Below are 21,500 nucleotides of genomic sequence, written 5' to 3'. Positions count from 1 at the left end.
CACTCTAGGCATGACTGTGGCCAAGCGGCTAATACTAAAAAACTGGAAATCTCCTTTACCTCCTCAGGGCTCGAAATTCACTTTTTTTACTGAGCACTGGTGCTCCCAACTTCAAAAGTTTAGGAGCACCAGAAAACATTTAGGAGCACCACTGCAAATTGTATATTAACAGATTTATTGTATTTGAAAGCAGCATCAATCAGGACTAACAAAAACCAGAAACAGCTATCGAACTAACGCTGTATGACTTATTGATATTTGCACAATGAATGTCTGATAATTATAAAATATTAATGATAACGATGATGATCATCATCATGCTGTCGTGAATGTGAGTTATCTGCTATTAAAAAGTCCTACTGTTACATTAAATAAATCTATGCTTTGCATCAAACAAAAATGAAGCATTGCAGTAAGAAATACTTTGCACTATTGTTTTTATGTCAATTTAATAAATATTTCTGCTACAAAACATAAACGTAAGATTATAATAAATCATTCAGTTCAATGCTGAAAGTAATCATTCATCAGTAACTAAATAGAAAAATAATATGCATCTCAAGAGAAGAAGAGACTAAAGGATGAAAAGTGTTGGATTAACATTCACCACATTATAGCTCTCATCGCCGCCATTATTTGTAACTTTAGGTGGGTTTGCAAACCTGTGTACTTTTCATTGCATCTTTCTCAGACTTAAGCCATTTGTATTTCCCGCGGTCACAAAAGCTCCCTGTCATATAACAGCGGAAAGCCTTGAGTGATTGACAGCTAACATGAACCAATATAGCGGAAAACCGATTCAGCACGTTTTTAGAAAAAATCAAAACAGGTCTCACTACAACCATTATATGCAGTCGCACAAATGCTCTTAAATATATTATGAGGTCGCATAGATAAAATTTTGGGTGCATATGCAACCAAAATGGTCGCAATTTTGAGCCCTGCTCCTTCTTTTCAAATCTGGTTAATGGATATGGCCTCTTTCCTCCATTTGGAAAGGCTCCAATTTATGAGGTCTAATTCTAATGGAAAATTCTCTGCTTCCTGGGAACCCTTTCTCGGATACTTAGACCTGAAACGTGCTAAATCCAAATCCAGCATCATTCATCAAAACTGACTGACATGATACACATCCTCTATGACACTATATTTCAATTTCTGTCTCTCCAACAGCTGAACCCACATGTATAGCAATTGATATCATATTTACCTGCACAGTATATGTGAATATTCTGAGACAATGTTAATTGTTTGTTCTGTTGTACTTAAAAAACCTTCAAATAAAAGTTGTTGTTTTTTTAAGTGTAATTTACTCGTCAAAATGGTCTGTGCAAACTGAGACTAACCTTGTAGAGTGTTAAAAATGGCAAACAGGTACATGAATGCGAGGTTGACGGGACCCCAGGCGAAGAAAGCGAATCCCCAAGTGAGTCCCAGGAGGACGGTGAGTCCAGCCACACTGCGCATCTCCTGCCAGCCGCTGCGCTGCTGTGTGTTATGAGGATTCTGCTGCTTGATGCGGCACAGCTGGATCATCACCACGATAAACATGGCCAGGTTCAACAGGAAGACCAGACAGTAATACGCCACCACACCAAAATAGAAGACCATGTCGTTTTTAATCCAGCAGCTGAAGGAGAAAAGATGGAAGATAGCTGTGATTTTTCCACTCAGAAAGTGACGTTTGCTTTTTGTTTAAACTACTTATTTAAAATGAGCTGAAACAACACAATTCTTGGGTTGTTTTGGGGATAATTTACATTTCTCAGTATTTATAAGTAAACCCCTCACAATTCTCTCTTTTAAATTCGTATTTTCACCTGAAAACCTTGCACTACCAGCAGGTCAATTAAATGCATTAGCGTTCTCTTCATTGTTGGCCCGAAGGCTTATACTTTTGCGGTGGAAGTCACCTAAACCACCAACACATACTAAATGGATAGAAAATGTCATGACGTATCTAAAGCTAGAAAAAATCAAATATAGCACCCAAGGCTCAAATAATAGATTCTTCAAAGTTTGGAGACCCTTCCTGTCATATTTTGAGAATAGATTTATTCCAAATACTTGAATTGTAAGCTCCCACCACCACCCCAACCCCCCACCCCCAACTCACCCCTTATTGTTTTTTTTCTCCTGTTGATTAGTATTATTTCACCTGGTATTTGCTTTCCTTTTTATTTCATGTACTTTGTTTTTGTATATTTTTGAGTTGCTCTGTTAAAAAGTTTTACTGAAAAATGAAAAATTCAATAAAAAGGCTTGTCTACTACTATTAAACTCGTATTTTTATTAGGAAGCTATACAATATTATATTTGTGCATATACATTAGGTTAGTCAGTACTGAAGCCAAATCTGGAGCTTATCTAATCGAGAGAAGCAAAAAAAATTAAAAATTTTGTTGAAATTTTGTAGTTTGTCATTTTTTTTGCAGTATTTTGCTTGAATTTAATTGTATTATCTTTCAATTTCTAAATATGTTTGATGACTAAAATATTATTTTAATAAATATATCTGTGTAATAAATCAAGTTTTGTTTAAATGCACCAAAATACATTGCCTATATTCACTGAGAAATGGAGAAAAATATTCATTTTTAAAATGGGCTGTACTCAATTATGCTGAGCACTGTAATTGTTTCATATTCAATCCACTTCAATTTGTAAAAACTAAGTTAACTTAATTCCTTCTTGTTGTCTCACTACAAATCAAACCCAGTATTTTTACTGTGCACTTTACAATAAAGTTTAATTAATCAATGTTCGTTAATGTGTTTACTAACGTAAACTGACAGGCCGTTGAATTATCAGAAACTAATGAGTACCCAAGTAGGCAAGCTGACGAAGTGTCCATTATGCGCCAGTGTGCATTATTACCTAATAATCCGACAGACCAAAGTCAATTATTCTACTTACACTACGGTTACCAAATATAAAGACAACAGTCAGAGGTCTCATTCGTAAAACCTTCCTAAAATTGAACATATGCCAGAATTATTTTTTATTTATTTATTAATGATTACGGCTCATTGATGATTAAGTGATTCAATTAAGTCAATATTAAAGTTAACTATGTCTACTTGGGGGGCATCACGGTGGCACAGTGGGTAGCACGATCGCCTTATAGCAAGAAGGTCAATGGTTCGAGCCTTGGCTGGGTCAGCTGGCGTTTCTGTATGGAGTTTGCATGTTCTCCCAGTGTTCGTATGGGATTCCTCCGGGTGCCCTGGTTTTCCTCACAAGTCCAAAGACATGTGGTATAGGTGAATTGGGTAAGCTAAATTGTCCGCAGTGTATGTGTGTGTCTGAGTGTGTATGGATGTTTCCAGTGAAGGGCATCCTGCGTAATACATATGCTGGATAAGTTGGTGGTTCGTTTCGCTAAGCCAAAAATAAAATGAATGTCTACTTGCAGTTGACTTACAGCTGCACACATTCTCCTGTCAAATTTGTTCTTTTCTAGATATCAACCTTTGCGTTGGAAGCGCCGTATGTACCACCGCTTTGTGGGTATGCCACATGTATAAATGACAGCCCAGATGTTTTCCAAGGCATCTGTCAGGGGTTTTCCTCAAACTTGTCCTGTGTTTAGTACTTGTTTCTAACATATCTCACCCAAAGCTTTGATTTAGTTTTGATTAGGGATGCACCAATATGGTATGTTTGATCGATTCCGTTCTCAAAAGTAACTGATAATTAGGGCCAGACAGAATCTGCAGACATTTTTTGCTGTTTCTGTGGAGAATTTTAGTAAAAATCTGCAGATTTCTGCTGAATTATATTGGAAGTATCATGACTAAAACCTTAATATGTGGAAAAAAATTATGTTTATTTAATGTTTAAAATGCAAATCCAATTAGATTCACTTTATTTGGTAAACAAATAATATATTAGCCAATTATATGTAAAAATTTATAATTTTTTCACGCGTTACAGCATGATTGCAAATCAAAATGCAAAAATTCATATATTGTACAGCTGATTTTATTTACTGCCTGATAAAAAACAAAATCCATAAATAAAGCAACCAAATTAATGAACATTAACTAATTCAAAATACCAGTAGTCAAAAATCAGTAAGATAATAAAAAAGTGGCAGGCAGCAAGCATGTGAAGTGGTTCCATTAACTGAAATAACACCTAATTTATCAGCTTAACAATATTGGACTCACTTTATTATCAGATCGATAACAATAACATTAAAAATAGCATTTATCAGCCACTGAATCAGCTAATTATTAGGCACTATACCTACTGTAAAAACTGAGAAGTAAAACTTAAAACCTTAACACTAGTAGTTACCTTATATATCCTAGTACATTCTTAGCATAAATACACATTACATATTACATATACTAAAATAAAAAAGCAACCAAACCCTCTTCATCCACATTAGTGTTTTTCAAATGTTTCTTGAGATGTGGAAAATCCTAAAATATTCTTAAAATGCAATTAATTTCACCTTGAGAAAATACCAAGCACCCAGACATTAAAAAATGTTTTTATTATCAAAATATCTCTGGTGCTTCTAGGTCACAATCAATCAGCATTCCATGTATGATAACGAACATTTGACGAATGACAGCAACTGCATATTGAAGTGAGCATGTTATCTGTCATCTTCGCCTAATGTAACATGAAGATATATCAGATTTTCAATTTCTGAACAACAAAATAAAAACTGTCACACTTTAAAATAGAATTCCATCAGTGAATATTAGGTATTGTATTTACTAACAACTAAGTATGAACAATACTTATACAACATTTTTTTATCATAGTTTGTACTCAGATGTACCGATGTACTAATGCATTATTAAAATATGCACCGTGACTTATCATGAACTAATAATAAATTAATTTTTCTCATTAACTAATGTTAACAAAGACAAATAAGCACTACTGAATATTGTTCATTGTTTGTTCATGTTAGTAAATACTTTAACATTACCAAATGGAACCTTATTGTGAAGTGTTACCACATGCAGTGTTCAACATAAATGAGTACACCCCATTTTGAAAATGTATATTTTTATCAATTTCTCAATGAATATAGGTCATATATTTTGCTGCATTTGAACAAAAGAGATTCACTAAATGGATATATTTATTAAAATAATATTTTAGTCACTGAACATCTTTAGAAATAGAAAGTTTATACATTTAAATGAATGTGAAATATTGGAAAAAATAAATTACAAACTGCAAAATTTCAACAAAATGTTATAACTTTTGCTCTTTTAAAATGTTTAACTTAATATTTTTCCCTAACATATAAATTTGGATGTATTCATTTTGGACTGTTATCATAAGTTATTTTGTTAGATTAGCTCCAGATTTGGCTTACTAATCTAATGTATACTATCTGACAAAAATCTTGTCGTCGATTTCAGTCGTAAGAGCAATAAATAATAACTTGACTTCTAGTTGATCATTTGGAAAAGTGGCAGAAGGTAGATTTTTCTGATGATTCATCTGTTGAACTGCATCCCAATCATCACGAATACTGCAGACGACCTACTGGAACCCGCATGAATCCAAGACTCTCAGAAAAATCAGTTAAGTTTGGTAAAGCAAAAATCATGGTTTGGGGTTACATTCAGTATGGGGGTGTGCGAGAGATCTGCAGAGTGGATGGCAACATCAACAGCCTGAGGTATCAAGACATTTGTGCTGCCCATTACATTACAAACCACAGGAGAGAGCAAATTCTTCAGCAGGATAGCGCTCCTTCTCATACTTCAGCCTCCACATCTAAGGAAAGAAGGTCAAGGTGCTCCAGGATTGGCCAGCCCAGTCACCAGACATAAACATTATTGAGCATGTCTGGGGTAAGATGAAGGACGAGGCATTGAAGATGAATCCAAAGAATCTTGATGAACTCTGGGAGTCCTGCAAGAACGCTTTCTTTGCCATTCCAGATGACTTTATTAATAAGTTATTTGAGTCACTGCAGAGATGTATGGATGCAGTCCTCCAAGCTCATGGGAGTCATACACAATATTCATTCTGTTTCCACTGCAGCATGACTTTATAGTCTATACTGTACATTATTTCTGTTTGTCTAAGTGAAGTCAGACCTTACTGTCCTTATTAAATAATTAAAAATCAAGGCATGATCATATTTTATTTTGGTAAAATAAGCGTAATCTACAGGCCTTTGCCTTTCATATAAGCCACTTCTTATAACAAATGATCAACTAGAAGTCAAATTATTATTTAGTGTTCCTAAAACTTGGATAGGAGACAAGACTTTTGTCAGGTAGAGTATGTTGAGAACTGTTTATCATTTAAATAAAAGAAACTCTTCAACAAAGTGTTAAGAATGGTAGGAATTATTACTCACAAATCGTCAGTCGCCCCATCTGCATACCTCCCATACGCCACAAGGCCATAGTTGTCTTTGTTAACGGCTATGACGATTATGACTATGATGAGAGGAATGCCTTTAAAGAAACAAAACAGAATGAGCTCAAACAGACTAAACAATTTGAACAAAGCAGCCTTCAAAAACACAACAACACCTCAGACATGACACTTACCCCATCCAGCAAATCCGATCTTCAGCATAAAGCGGGAGATGTAAGTGTTAAACACCTGCACGATGGCCAGGTACATGTGGACGGCCTCCAGTGCCATCCAGGTAAATGATGCCAGGAGGAAATAATGCAGGAAAAAAGCAGTGGAGATGCAGAGACCCACAGCGTCTGGATACAGAGCCAACCAGGCATCCAGCAGGAACACCAGGTTTAACAGCAGCAAGGCGAAACACAGATGAATCAGGATCTTGGACGGGATGTCTTTGCGCAGTTTACTGCATAGATAAAAAAAAAAGAAGATGTATATTGTCTTTTATACATACACTGCTATTCAAATGTTAGATGCCAATGTCATTTCATCACTTCATTTCAGCAAGGATGCATTGATCAAACAAAAGTCAAAAGTCCTATAAATTATTATAAAACAATATATATTATTATATTCACCAAAGTGTCAAGAAGCAGTCGGGTTTATCAATTTTTGGGGTCCCTGACACATTTCCGTTGTGGTCTGTGCTATTTGCAGTATGTTTCTGTCATTGCATGTGTTTTGATAATTTGCAGGCTCATGTGTGGTTAAATTGATTACGATGTTTTTCAGTTTGTTAGTATTTTTCTATTTGCATGTGTTTTCTTATAGCTTGTTTGAGCTCTCTCAGCTATCATACATTCATTCATTCATTTTCCTGCCCATCCAGCTGCAACCCAGTACTGGGAAACAGCCATACACTCTCACATTCACACACACTTATACACTATGGACAATTTAGTTCACCCAATTCACCTATACAGCATGTCATTGGACTGTGGGGGTACATGCAAACCCCACAGAGAAATGCCAACTAGCACAGCCGGTACTCGAACCAGTGAAACAATGAGTCACCGTGCCGCACTTGCTATCATACAATATACAAAAATTCAAGCATAAAAGGGTGAACCTGTAAAGAACTTTTCTTACCCAAACGCCAGATAAGTTAGCAGGGTGACCGACAGGAAAATAGCCGATATGCCACAGCCGATGTATGTAATATATGTCAGAATGAGGAGATCCAAAGGAGGGATTGCAGTCTTTGAAATGTCCTGTCAACCAAGATTTAACACAACTATAAGAATTAAAATATGCCAGAAAAAAAAAAATATATATATATATATATATATATATATATATATATATATATATATATATATATATATATATATATATATATATATGTATATATATATATATATACACACACACACACACACACACACACCAGTATTTCTGCAAAAATGCCAAAATCAAAACTAGCAATAATAAAAACAGCAATCACTGGATTATGATTACGGGGCAGATTATGATCTGATGAAGCTCGACTTGTCTATATACTGTATGTATATATAATTGGCTTGCCTAGTTAACTCTAATTAACCTAGTTAAGCAAACTATACTAGAATATGGCAAAGACAAAAGAAATTGAGTTGTTAGAAAATAGATATTAAAACTATTATGTTTAAAATGCGTTGAAAAAAATCTTCTCTCCATCAAAAAACACTTGGGATATATTTGAAAAAAGAAAATTTCACAGGAGGGCTAATAATTTGCCTTTAACTATTTAAAAGTTTCCTTATATATGGATTTTATATATGCAATGTGATTTCCTACGTGTTGCGATACACGCATGAAGCAATCTAATTAAACTTTGCCACATATCTGATAAAACCATACATGATTTATAGCAGCACTCAGCACTTGAAATAGTCATGAAATGTGCAAAAACTAACATCTGATTATTTTTGCAATAATGTTGCCATTCACTGAATCCCAGGTCTCATAAATTTTAGGTGTAACTCACAAGCAGAATGCCGAAGCTGGTGAGGTGATTGCAAGCACACTTCGTTTCTTCATCAGTAATATTGACCACACGACACCCTGAAGGGTTCCAGCCGCCTGAGCCGTCTGTAAACACACAACCAATTATTAAAGCAAGAAAAATCTGCAGACTCAGCAGATTCTGACATTTTCAAAATGCATCGATATTGTTTTTTGAATCACTTCTGAGATTAGTTTTTAACAACAGATGGCAATTTAGACGGCTAGTTTTTAAAGTCGCCATGAAGCAAAACTTAACCTGTCCTCTTTTCGCATATTGTGATGTACATCCAATGAGTGAATATTCTGACTCTGATTGGCTGTTGTCAGTTTCCTCTTTCCTCATTTTGCTATTAGTATTATTAATTATTTTCAGCTCAGCAATCACATTTGAGTCATCCAGCCAACAGCAGAACAGCAACTACTGTGAAGGCGGGTTAAAGATAATAAGGCCCCATGAGATCAAACTTATAAACAAAACTGCATAAGATAAATGTAATATATCACTCGTCTACAACAGGTTTATTGCATATACTATTATATACTATAATCGCAATAACAATAACTTGGCAAAATATTGTCCAGCTCTATTCAACACATATAAATATGTTAAAATTTCAGAAATTCAGTTGATAGTTTCATAACCCTCAGCTATGAATTGGTTCAAGAGAGAATAGCGATGGAGAATAGCTCTAAAGAAGACACTTAAATACAACTATACCGTTTAAGCCAAAGTCCCAGAATACACAGAAAGCTGAATAGTTAGCCTGTGGAGAACAAATAAAACAGAGTAAAAATCTGTTCATATCAGCAAAAATAACTACACACTTGAAAAAAAAAGTGAGAGAACACTTGAAAATTCTCAGTTTCTCTATATTTACTGGGATGTTTAGATATGGGTAAAATGCTATTTGTTTTATTTTTATTATTATTTTATTGGGCGACGCAGTGGCGCAGTAGGTAGTGCTGTCGCCTCACAGCAACAAGGTCGCTGGTTCGAGCCTCGGCTGGGTAAGTTGGCGTTTCTGTGTGGAGTTTGCATGTTCTCCCTGCATTCACATGTGCTTCCTCCGGGTGCTCCTGTTTTCCCCACAGTCCAAAGACATGCAGTACAGGTGAATTGGGTAGGCTAAATTGTCCGTAGTGTATGAGTGTGAATGAGTGTGTATGGATGTTTCCCAGACATGGGTTGCAGCTGGAAGGGCATCCGCTGCATAAAACAAGTGCTGGATAAGTTGGCGGCTCATTCCGCTGTGGCGACCCCGGATTAATAAAGGGACTAAGCCGAAATGAATGAATGAAATATTATTTTATTTTTATTACTGTATTTTTATTTTTACAAACATTAAATAAATTGTTAATTAGATTATATAATACTATATAATATAGACTTTTGTATAGAACTGCTAAACTGGTTAGCATAGAAAAATGTATTTTTTTAATGTATTAAACAAATGTAATGATTAAAAATCAGTGTAAGTCCACCAAATACTGATTTCTTTACTCTTCTGAAGTTAAAACCTATTATACTGAAAAATGAATGTAAACATATCTGAAAACATGGCACATTTTTGTTATTTTATGCAAAAAAAGCTCATGTTGAGTTTTAAATTTAGGGGAAATGTCATCAGTAGTTAAAACAAATGTAACTATGTACCATATTTGAACTAACCATATTTGTACTTACTGGAATAGGTCCATTGTTTCTCAAGGTTATCAGCACTTCGTTTTGCAGACCAGAGATGCTCAGGTTTCCCACACTGCTACCCAAAATCCCACTGTTCAGTTTACCTTCTCCCAGGTTTTTGTCCTGCACAGAATACAACATAGATATAATTTTGGTTCAGCTTTCTGTCGAGCATCACATTATCTAGACGTAATATAAGGAAATGCTGTTTTGATATGTGTAGAAGGGATAATATCATGTACATTTTTAAAGATGATATCAGTTATTTGAGCTCTTTGAATGTGAATGAAAAGACCTGGAAGAAGGTGGTCTTCTGGAAGAAGTTGAACTGAACTCTGGAGACGAGCTGCTGCTGTTCGGCTGTGAGGTTTTGAGTCAGGGATGATGGTAGGACGACTGAACCCAGAGGAATGGACCGAACTTGAAGCTCAGATTCTGCAGACCTTTTGCTGACACCACCTCCAATCTAAGATGACAAACATTATGTATTATATTATATTATATTATATTATATTATATTATATTATATTATATTATATTATATTATATTATATTATATTATATTATATTATATTATATTATATTAATCAAAGTAATATTTATAAAGTAATGTTTGTAAAGTAACATTTGTATTTCATTTTATTTTATTTTATTTTATTTTTTATTTTAACATTCTGACTCCAAACATACAGTATGTGTTATTTTGGTATGACTGAAACATTATTTTAGCTTTTATAACTAACTAAAACAATGTATTTTTTATATTTAACTTCAGTTTTGTTTTAATAATTTCATTGGGTTCATTTGAAATTTATATTTTTGTTTTTTAATGGTTAAACACAAAGGTTTACTTATTTTAAAAAATGTTTACATAGTAAACAGTTTAAAACACAAATGTTGAATAATGAGGTCAATGTATATTTTTATTAGATTTTTGGAGTTTTGTACATTTTATGAATTTCACTAGTATAGTACTGTATAATTAAACCCATTAAGAACTTAAGAATTTAAACTAAAATGGCAAATCTAATCCTGATTATTACATCAATAAATTAATTATGAATTTTTAAATAATATCAATAATAAATATTTTTCAAAATGTAAATTATATATATATTTTAATAAAACATACACTACCAGTCAAAAGTCTGGGATCAGTAGGATTTTTGAATGTTTTAAAATAAAGCTTAAATAAGCATTTATTTCATCAGAATTACAGCACAAATTGTAAAATTGTGAAATGTTATTGCACTATAAAATAACTGTTCAAAAGTAGTTTATCATTTAATTTAATCATTTATTCCAGTGATTTAAAAATGAATTTTTCAGCTTCATTACTCCAGACTTCAGATCCACATGATCCTTCAGAAATCACTCTAATATTCATTATTTCAGTTATTATTATTATTATTATTATTAATGGTAAGTGTAGTGTATAAAAATAAATTATTATCTAATTATCTAATTATAATCTAGTTATTATATTTCTGTATTATTCAATTTATTCTACATTAATTCAACATTTCCATTCTCTGGAGTCCATGTGATGATTATCAGCACTAATAATGGAGATGCCTGCTTACCTGCAGATTAGCTGAATCAATTAAAGAGAAGGACGTCTGCTGAAAGTTTGCCCCGTCCACTTTCTTCACACCCAGAGACAGCGACTGTGAAAGCACCGTCTGACTCGACCCGGAAACCGCCAGTTTCAGACCCACAGTGTCCACAATCCCAATGGCTCTATTAACCAGAAACACTTTATGTACAGTTGAAGTCAAAATTAACAGCCCTCCAATGATTTTTATATCTTTTTTAAATATTTCCTAAACGATGAATAGCTATCTTTCACAGTATTTCCTATAATATTTTTTCCTCTGAAAAAGTATTTTCTGTTTTATTTCGGCTAGAATGAAAACAGTTTAAAAAATGTTCTAAACCATTTTAAGGTCAATATTATTAGCCCCCTTAAGTAATATTTTTTGATTGTCTACAGAACAAACCATCATATACAATAACTTGCCAAATTACCCTAGTTAAGCCTTTAAATGTCACTTTATGCTAAATACTAGTATCGTGAAAAATATCTAGTCAAATATTATGTGCTGTCATCATGGCAAAGATAAAATAAATCAGTTATTAGAAATGAGTTATTAAAACTATTTTGCTTAGAAGTGTTTTGAAAAAATCTTATACAAGGGGGCTAATAATTCAGGAGGGCTAATAATTCTAACTTCAACTGTGAATGTACTGTCCAGGCCAGCATTATATGACTCAATTCTAGTTATTTGTGTGGAGACTTTCTGACCTCTTTGAGAAAGGCGTGATTACGGCTGCAGGAACATCCAGGAGGTTGTTGACGATGTTAACCGAGGTGTTTGCCAGAGCCAGACTGACGGTCGGCCCGGCCAGGAGAGACTCCAGCTGGGATAAGAGCTGATCCACCTGACCCGCGCTTAAAGACGAGGCATTACCACTCAAACTCAACAGCCCGTCTGCACCTAATGTCCCAGATGAGCTTGTAGACACTGAAACGAGACGAAAAAAGAGAGAGTTTTTTAAAAAGCAGTCCATTTGACTCTTAAAAAAGGAAAAATTTGATTAAAATGTATCAGGAATATGCCTGGGTCATATATTGTAGTATTGTATATATACAGTGCTCAGCATAAATACGTACACTCCTCACAAATCTCACTTATAAATGAATATTTTCTATAGTATGCTTTACGATAGTATATTTGTGTCTATTGGAGCTAATCTAACAAAAAACTCCAAAGATTAAAGTCCAAAATATTAGCACATCCAAATTAATATGCTGGGTAAAAAAAGAGTAATCCAGAAGATCCTTTGACTGAAACTACCTGCTATCGATGCACCTGTTGCAGTTGAAACTGTTTGATTGACAGAAGCAGTGACTGTAGTGTTGATAGAGCTTGTGTTTGTGTTGATAGTGATTGTGAAGGATGGAGGAGCTGTGGTGAAGTTTTGATATTCGGTTATAGATGAATTACAGCTGCCATTCAAGGGAATGAGTGTACTGTACGTCCCAACGCTGTAAACACAGAAAATACAAACATATTTACAAATAAACAGAAATACACATCAATTTCTTTGAAAGTTTTCTGAACATCAAATATCATTAAATATCTGGGGTGGATGATATTGGTTATTAAATAATATTAATAAAAAACAGACTGCATAGTGACAGATATGATAAGCCAGCCTGATCTCACGAGAAAACGTAAGTATTTTACGTTTTGTCAGTTTAGTGGCTAATTCGTACGAATTTGTACGAGTTCAGTCGTACGAAATTGTACGATTTTAAAAAGGAGGCGTGGCACCTAACCCCACCCCTAAACCCAACCGTCATTGGGGGATGAGCAAATCGTACCAAATTGTACGAATTAGATCATACGAATTCGTACAAATTAGCCACTAAATCAAAAAGTTACGAATTGCCGTGAGATTGTGTTGGATAAGCTGAACTCAAAGTAAAGCAAAGACATTACTGACCAGAAATTTGCAAACAAATTCGGTTGGTTTGAGTCTGTGCAAACGAGTTCAGAGCTGAAGTTCGTACTCAGAGATTGCTGCCATCGAGGATACAGATTCAAAGGATCAAAAGAAGGATCATAGCAGATAGCTGGAAATAAGCATTAGCATGTCATTACATATCTTCAGATAGACATTAATAAATACAAAAATTTATAAATAATAAAATTTCCAACATTTCGAGGTAACTTCTCTGAGCTATTTTAAGTTATCCAAACAAGAGTAAAAGAGTAGTTTTGAAGCACATTTTATGAGTTACATGAAATTATTCGAACAGTTTAATTATAATGCACATTTCTACTTATGTGAATTGCATTATTTTGACTTATTTTAGGAAAACAGAACCCAAAAGCAAAATTGAATGATGTCCAATCATTTTCACTTGAATTACTTTGTAAATTAAACTTTGTCTGTAACTTTGTCAGAGCTTTCTCTTGTGGAACCAATTAATCTCAATCACTTAATTTGAACAACCAAAATGTTCTGTTATTAATATTATTCAAGAAATTTTGCTGCCGTACCATGGATATTACCTAGCTGGGAAGTATTTTCAGGTGCTGCATAATATCATTGTGCTTTCTGCAGCCATAGTACAGCAGCAAAGTTGCTTTATTACGCCAGAATGAGAGTATTCCTACAGCCATCGGCATAGAAAGTAGCAACTTAAATAGCAATAATGAAACTTAAAAAATTGTCAAGCTTTAGGAAAACTATCGAAACTCTTTTTTGAAATGTGTAAGAGAGATGCTAATGGTCTAATCTGATTTAATGATTTATGCTAAGCTAAGCTAAGTGCTCCCGCCAGACCTGGAGATTGTCTGAATGGATTAAAAATTGGTAAAACTCAACTATTTAACACAAATTTAAAAAAAAAAAAATTAAATGAGTATAGTTGTAAAATGAACCTATTTCCAAAAATAAAATGGAGTCATAATAAGTTAACATAAGTATATTTTTACAAGTTTAAGAGGATTAGACATAAATCAAATAAAATGTGCAAACATAATTACAAGAATTGAGATAATTCAGCTCATTTTAAAAAAGTAGTTTGAACAAAAAGTAAAATAAAATGTGTAAGACACTAGCCTAGTGTGGCCAAAACAAAAATTCTTTACATATTGAACTATGAAGATTACATTATTTTCTGAATAAATTAATAGTTTCTAAATTGTTCTCTAATTTTGATCTCCAGTGTAGGATATCTATTTTTAGTGGTGTTATATATAGCAACAACATTTATTGCAATAAACAATGGTATTGTCATTTTAAGATCATTTTGACACTATAATAGCAATATAGACACGCTCTACCAAACACATAATATTTTACTCCTAAAAACATTTCATTTAATTATAGTCATTTTGACAATTTAATAATCAGGGATTGGATTTAGAATGTGAAAACGGATATCCTAAACATATCAACAATAAAAATTAATTTTAACCGAAATGTCTAAGGTAACAACTAGAAAAAAGTAACAGATCTATTTTCCAGCTGCAACCCAGTACTGGAAAACATCCATACATGTAAACATCCACAAAATGATTTCGAGATTTGAATTTGACAAGAATTGAGTTGATTCAATTTATTCTAAACAAGTAGTTTGAACAAACAGCTAAATAAAATGTGTAAAACACTAGCATAGTTTAGCCAAAACGAAAACTACATTTGAACTATGAACATTACATTATTTCTGAATAAATGAATTGTTTTTAATATGTTCTCTAATTTTGATCTCCAGTGTAGGATATTACTATCTATTTTTGTAGTACGATATATAGCAACAAAACTTATTGCAATAAACTATTGTCATTTTAAGATCATTTTGACACTATGGTAGCATCATAATGCAAGCACACTCTTCCAAACAACTCTATAAACTAATAAATAATAATAATAAATGTTAACAAAAATGTCCAAGGTGATAACAACTAGAAAAAAGTACCAGATCTATTTTCAGTCCTCCAACACCCACATGAATATATACTACAGTAATTTATAGTAAATACTATAGTGTTTTTTTTAAACCATACTGAAACTGACACCTCCAATAAAGATACAGAGGCTTCGCAATCAGCTTATATGTTGCTAGAATTGTCGGTGCGATAGCCTAGTGGTTAGCGTGCCGACATATGGTGCAGTAGCACGTCAGGGCGTCCCGAGTTCAAAAACCGGCCTAAGGACATTTCCTTACCCCCCTCTCTCTCTCCAACTTCACTTCCTGTCTCAATACTGTCCTATCTAATAAAAAAGGCCAAAAATAAATCTTCAAAAAAACATTGTTTTTTATGCATGGGTGATATATATTGCATCAGTAAAAATGATTGAGGACATGTCCATGTGTTGTGCGATAACTCAATATATTGATTATTGTGACTGGCCTATATCCAGTGTATATAGAGAAAAAACTTGCCTGTTTTTTGCAAAACTCCATCAAATGTGAAGGTCTTCTGAGATTTAATGATGGTCTCTACAGCCACGCCAATAACACACAGATCCATTGCTGTGTCTAGTTTAATTATAACTTGACAATCGCCCAAACTGGAAGGGAAAAAGCATTACATTAACAACCCATCAGCTGCAGAGCAAACTTTAATACTGCTGTGAAACTCAACGTACCGTCCAGATGAATTCTCCGCTCTCAAGCCCTGCAGGAATCAAAACTGCAAACAGTTAAGAGAAGTCAACCCCATATGACTGAGAAACATCTCTTACTGTCAGGATATCTTACCCGAATATGATTGCGTAAAGTTGTCAGACTATAACAAGCAGATCTAAAATGCAAAATTAAAAGAGATGTGTTAAAAAAGCTGAATTATCTTTTAATTAACAGTTGCATGTACAATAGCTTGTGATTCACAGGTGTTTTCTGTTTATTTAATTTGATTTATTTATTTCGAACTACAATGAAAGAAAATCATACACAAAGCAAATCTTTAAACAAAATACATCATCATGGTCGAAATAGAGCGGGATGAAACACAAGCTTATTATTTTCCCCACCCCATTACCACATACAGTTGAAATCTGAATAATTAGCCCCCCTGTATACTTTTTTTCCCCAATTTCTATTTAACCGAGAGAAGATTTTTTCAATACATTTCTAAACATAATAGTTTCATTAACTCATCTCTAATAACTGATTTATTTTATTTTTGCCATGATGACAGTAAATAATATTTGACTAGATATTTTTAAGACACTATAGTATTCAGCTTGAAGTGCAATTTAAAGGCTTAACTAGGTTAATTAGGTTAACTAGGTAGGTTACGGTAATTAAGCAAGGGTCTCTTGTTCTGTACACAATCGGGAAAACAATTAGCTTGAAGGGGCTTATAATTTTGATCTTAAAATGTTTTGTTTTTTTTAAACAAAAACTCCTTTTATTCTAGCCAGAATAAAACAAATAAGACTTTTTCCGTTAGAAAAAATATTTTCAGACATACTGTGAAAATTTCCTTGCAATGTTAAACATCTTTTGGGAAATATATTTTTTTAAATAAATAACAATTCAAATAATTCTGACCTCAACTGTACATCTTTCGTCTATTACTTCGACTTATTTTTTCTTTTACTTATCTCTTCTTTATACCTGAGGCATACATGAGCTTTCCATGAGACATATTTCATCCTTTTGGCATCTTTGACATATGGTTAATTCACCATTTGTACATTGACAAATCATAAAATATAGACCCCAAAAAATACATAGTATTGCAAACAGCCAATAACTTAAATCTTTTTGTTATTTTTTCAATCACCTCTATTTATCAACATATTTACTGAATAATATATTTTTACATTTATATTTATTCAATTTCTGTAGTTTTACCATCACCTTTATTAATCATTATATTCCTTTACTAATATATTTATACAACATTTACATTTTTTAATATCCCGACATTTATACTTTTGAATTGCATTATGAAATGTTGATGTAAAGTGGTAGAAAAATGACACCTATGACAATATGTTTTATAATTAATAATATATAGTACACAGAATTTTTAAAATCCTTCTAAAATGAACACAATGGTAAGATGCATGTTTAGATGCACCAGAAATTGCTTTGTGAATAAACACAATGAAAATAGTACAACTTACGACATGCCGCTGCACGTTGAATTATTGAATAATTGAGAAACCTGTACAAAAAACAAAACACATTTCTGTATCTGTAACTCTGAAAAAGCATTGAATGCAGTGAGTGAGACGTGATAATTACAGATTGGCATCCTGAGTTTTCTGAAGAAGTGGAATGACCAAGGCTAAAACTGTAATAGTAGAAATCTAAAACAGGGGAAGAAGAGTAGATATAATGCAGTAAGCAAATGCTTTTAAAGACATTATTTTGTGCATTAACAACAGATTCCTTCCATGATAAGCTTCTCTTACCTGAGTTATTGCAGTGTGAAGAACAGTAGCACTCTGGTGTTGCTTTGGGGAAAATCAACAGAAAACAATAAATGGCACGCTTATAAACAGTTTTTCAAGAGCATAAATAAAAGGTCTTTCTTGTATGCTACATTTCTCATAAGCCTTTTATTAAAACTGGATGTACATTTTCTGAAGAAAAAGTTAGTTATACTTGCACAGCAAAATTTAGAAATTAGCAATTTCTAGAGTCATGGATGGTTACTAGGGTGTTTGCACCCAGTGGGCACACAACATTCATTCTTTCTTCGGCTGGGACGAAATTAGGAGTTGCCACAGCGGAATGAACCGGCAACTTATCCAGCATATGTTTTACGCAGTGGATGCCCTTCCAGCTTCAACCCATTACTGTGAAACTATGGAGTCTATCTAGGGTCATATATACTCGCAAACAAAAAATTAAGTATTGAGCAAAAAATAAATAAACAAATGCAAATCTCCAAAAATGACAAAGCGAAAATTAATTTCTGAGAAATAAAAATAAATTTTGCTTATAAAAAAGAACTGCAAATAAAAATCAAGCAGTGCGAAAAAATGAAAATATCTGCAATTAAAAAAAACGACATATTTGCAAAAAGTTTTTACAGCATTGCCTTTGCAAAACCCGTCCAGTCAATAGCAATGCTCATTTTGATTTGCTTTTGAGTCAACCGAGAGTTCACGATGCGGTTTTCACTTTGCGCTTCACGTTACTGCACGTTTCACTTGGAGGCCCTGTTTTGACCAGGAGGCGGAGTCAAGGAAACTTAGGTGTTTACGGCAGGCCCAGACCTGCCTCCATTTAAGCCACGTCATCACCAGGAGACACAGTACCACGGAGGTGGTCTCACAGCTCAGTAGGTGTGGGCCTGCTGTAAATGCCCAAGTTCCCTTGTAACGTTTGGCTTTGTAAAGGCAATGCTATAAAAAATGTTTTACAAATATATATAATTTTTTTTAATTGCAAAAATTTTTGTTTTGATTTTTATTTGCAGTTCTTTTTTGTTTGCAAATTTCATTTTTATTTCTCAAAAATTTATTTTCGCTTTGCGATTTTTGGTGATTTGCATTTGCATTATTTATTACTCAAAACTTTTTTGTTTGCAAAACTTTCTCTTATTTTGTATATATGGTCCTAGATTGACTCCATATGAAACACCCATACACACTCATTCACACACACACACACACACACACACACACACACACACACACACACACACACACACACACACTACGAACAATTTAGCTTACCCAATTCACCTATAGCGCATGTCTTTGGACTTGTGGGGGAAACCGGAGCACCCGGAGGAAACACACGCCAACACAGGGAGAACAAGCAAACTCCACACAAAAATACCAATTGACCCAACTGGGACTTAAACCAGCAACCTTCTTACTGTGAAGTGACAGAGCTACCCACTGCGCCACTATGCCGCCCAGCACACAACATTAAAGATGTTAATATTAGGTTAGATTTAGGTTGTGAAGTTAGGTGATCAAAATTCAATGCCAAGCCAGCTTCTAAGGTCAATGTTATTTTGATGTCCATTAACGATGTCAAATGAGGTTGATATTTGGTTGATTTTAGGTTGTGTTGGAAAGTGACCAAAATCCAACGTCTTAAATTTATGTCAGGTATGGCATTTATTCGTCAGGTACGGCAACCAAAATCTAACGTCTGATAAATCATAGTAGTAACGTCCACACAACTTTATCATTAGATGTTGATATTTGGTAGTTTTTAGGTTGCGTTGGAAAGTGACCAAAATCCAACGTCTGTCTGACTTTGGACTCTGGGTTCTGATGTCAACCCGATTTTCATTTCCACCAAAATGCAACATCCCCACGGCGTTGGGGTACAATGTCAATCTGATGTCATGTTGACGACCTGTGCCTGCTGGGCAGGCGGGAAACACTATAGGGTGTTTCCTAGTTGATTGCTGGTGTAAAGTGTTGCTAGATGGTTGCTAAAGTGTTTGGTTGCTAGGTTCTGAGTGGTTCTTAAGTGGTAACTGAGTTATTGCTAATTGTCTGTGGCTAGGGTGTTTGCTAAGAGGTTGTAAGAGTGTTGAAAGTGGGTGTTCTGTGTGGGAGCTAGATTGTTGCAAAGGTGTTGCTATGCATTTGCTAGGGTGTTCTAAGTGGTTGTATTAGGCTGCTCTGGTGCTCTGCGTGGTTACAGTAGGAGTTTGCTAAAGTGATGAAAGTGGGTCGGTAGGGTGTGTAAGAAATTAGGAAAGTTATTGCTGACTCGCAGAGGGAGTATCACAATGGAGTGTCAGTCAAATCACTTGAAACAAGATGCATTTTATTGGATTTTATTCACCAATGCCAGTACACAACACTTCACAAGGTATCAGGCTGGTTTAGTTGCACGCAGCCACAACACCATATGAGTCCAGAGCAGTGAAAGACGAGCATACACTGAAAAAAATTATTCAAAGATGATTCCTTGGATTTACTCAATTTTTTTACGTTAAGTGGTAGTAAACAATTTATTTGGGCTGAATTTAAACAAACAAATTAAGTTGAACATTATTAAATTTAATTTGTTTATTTAAATTCAACACAAATAAATTGTTTGCAACAGTTTTGCATGCAACACTTTTTTCTGTGTACTGATACTCTGAAGCCGCTACTTGAAGGGTTGATGATTAGGGTGATAGGGTGCAGCTGTGAACCATGTGGTAAGCTTTCAATGCGTGCATCAGAGAGGATAAAACAAACAGTGAGCAGGGCTTCAGGGAGCATGTCACAAAGATTTTCTACAGGGTGTCTGGGGGGTTTACTACATGGTTGCTAAAGCATTGTAGCAAGATTGTAGCTAAACTGTTCCTATGTGGTTGATTCTGAGAGGTTGCTAGGTGGTTGCTAAGGTATTGTTAAGCAGTCGCTAGGGTGTTCTTTGTTTCTAGGACTTTAAATGTGGGTTTGTCAGGTGATGTTGGTGTTTCTATAAAGTCCTTTACTCTGAGATTTGTCAAAATGTCCCTATCCAAAATCAATAGGAATTTTCAAAGTGGGTCTTGCCCTAAGGTTTTCTCCCCAAGAAGAAGAAGCATGATGAATGACAAAAGTGATGCTTTGCAAGCACAGCTAATGCTAATAGAACCCTTACCTGGAATAACAGTGCAGTTCTCCTGAACACCAACTGGGAAAATCACATTTGTACTGTTTCCACTATGAAAAAAACAAGAAATAAAGAACACAATGATCGTTTTATTTAAATATAATAGAGATATATATCCTGTGCTTTATCTTGAACATGATACACCATGCTTTTTCAGGTTGAGTCTAAACTTACCAGGAGATGTTCTGTGGTTGTGCAGTACATACATCGATATTGAGAGTCTGAACACATTTGTCATATTGTCCAGCTAAAATCTGAGTTAAATCATCTGCACACACACCTAAACCACCAACAACAAATCACATATTATCACATATTCCAGCA

General features: G+C 34.2%; 1 protein-coding gene across 2 annotated transcripts in view; it reads right to left on the bottom strand.

Moving 5' to 3' along the window:
- The window catches only part of LOC130236440 (adhesion G-protein coupled receptor G2), a 40,052-nt gene that overhangs the window by 5,147 nt on the left and 13,405 nt on the right, over window positions 1-21,500 (bottom strand). Inside the window, exons 14-33 of one of the 2 annotated variants that reach the window (XM_056467144.1) lie at window positions 21,351-21,456; window positions 21,165-21,226; window positions 18,026-18,067; window positions 17,856-17,920; window positions 17,735-17,775; window positions 16,359-16,401; window positions 16,247-16,275; window positions 16,041-16,168; window positions 13,589-13,718; window positions 12,937-13,127; window positions 12,384-12,603; window positions 11,662-11,818; window positions 10,374-10,544; window positions 10,079-10,201; window positions 9,113-9,158; window positions 8,375-8,478; window positions 7,498-7,619; window positions 6,543-6,814; window positions 6,347-6,446; window positions 1,347-1,630 (exon numbers count right to left, since the gene is read on the bottom strand). In XM_056467144.1, coding sequence (XP_056323119.1) covers window positions 1,347-1,630; window positions 6,347-6,446; window positions 6,543-6,814; window positions 7,498-7,619; window positions 8,375-8,478; window positions 9,113-9,158; window positions 10,079-10,201; window positions 10,374-10,544; window positions 11,662-11,818; window positions 12,384-12,603; window positions 12,937-13,127; window positions 13,589-13,718; window positions 16,041-16,168; window positions 16,247-16,275; window positions 16,359-16,401; window positions 17,735-17,775; window positions 17,856-17,920; window positions 18,026-18,067; window positions 21,165-21,226; window positions 21,351-21,456 — 2,436 coding nt within the window. The remainder of the gene's footprint in view (window positions 1-1,346; window positions 1,631-6,346; window positions 6,447-6,542; window positions 6,815-7,497; window positions 7,620-8,374; window positions 8,479-9,112; window positions 9,159-10,078; window positions 10,202-10,373; window positions 10,545-11,661; window positions 11,819-12,383; window positions 12,604-12,936; window positions 13,128-13,588; window positions 13,719-16,040; window positions 16,169-16,246; window positions 16,276-16,358; window positions 16,402-17,734; window positions 17,776-17,855; window positions 17,921-18,025; window positions 18,068-21,164; window positions 21,227-21,350; window positions 21,457-21,500) is intronic. The other variant, XM_056467145.1, reaches the window with a different exon arrangement.

This window comes from Danio aesculapii, chromosome 10, assembly GCF_903798145.1.
Source record: "Danio aesculapii chromosome 10, fDanAes4.1, whole genome shotgun sequence".
In the NCBI taxonomy this organism is placed as follows: Eukaryota; Metazoa; Chordata; class Actinopteri; order Cypriniformes; family Danionidae; genus Danio; species Danio aesculapii.
Note: the sequence above shows the minus strand (reverse complement) of the source record. Positions and strands in the feature narration are given on the sequence as shown.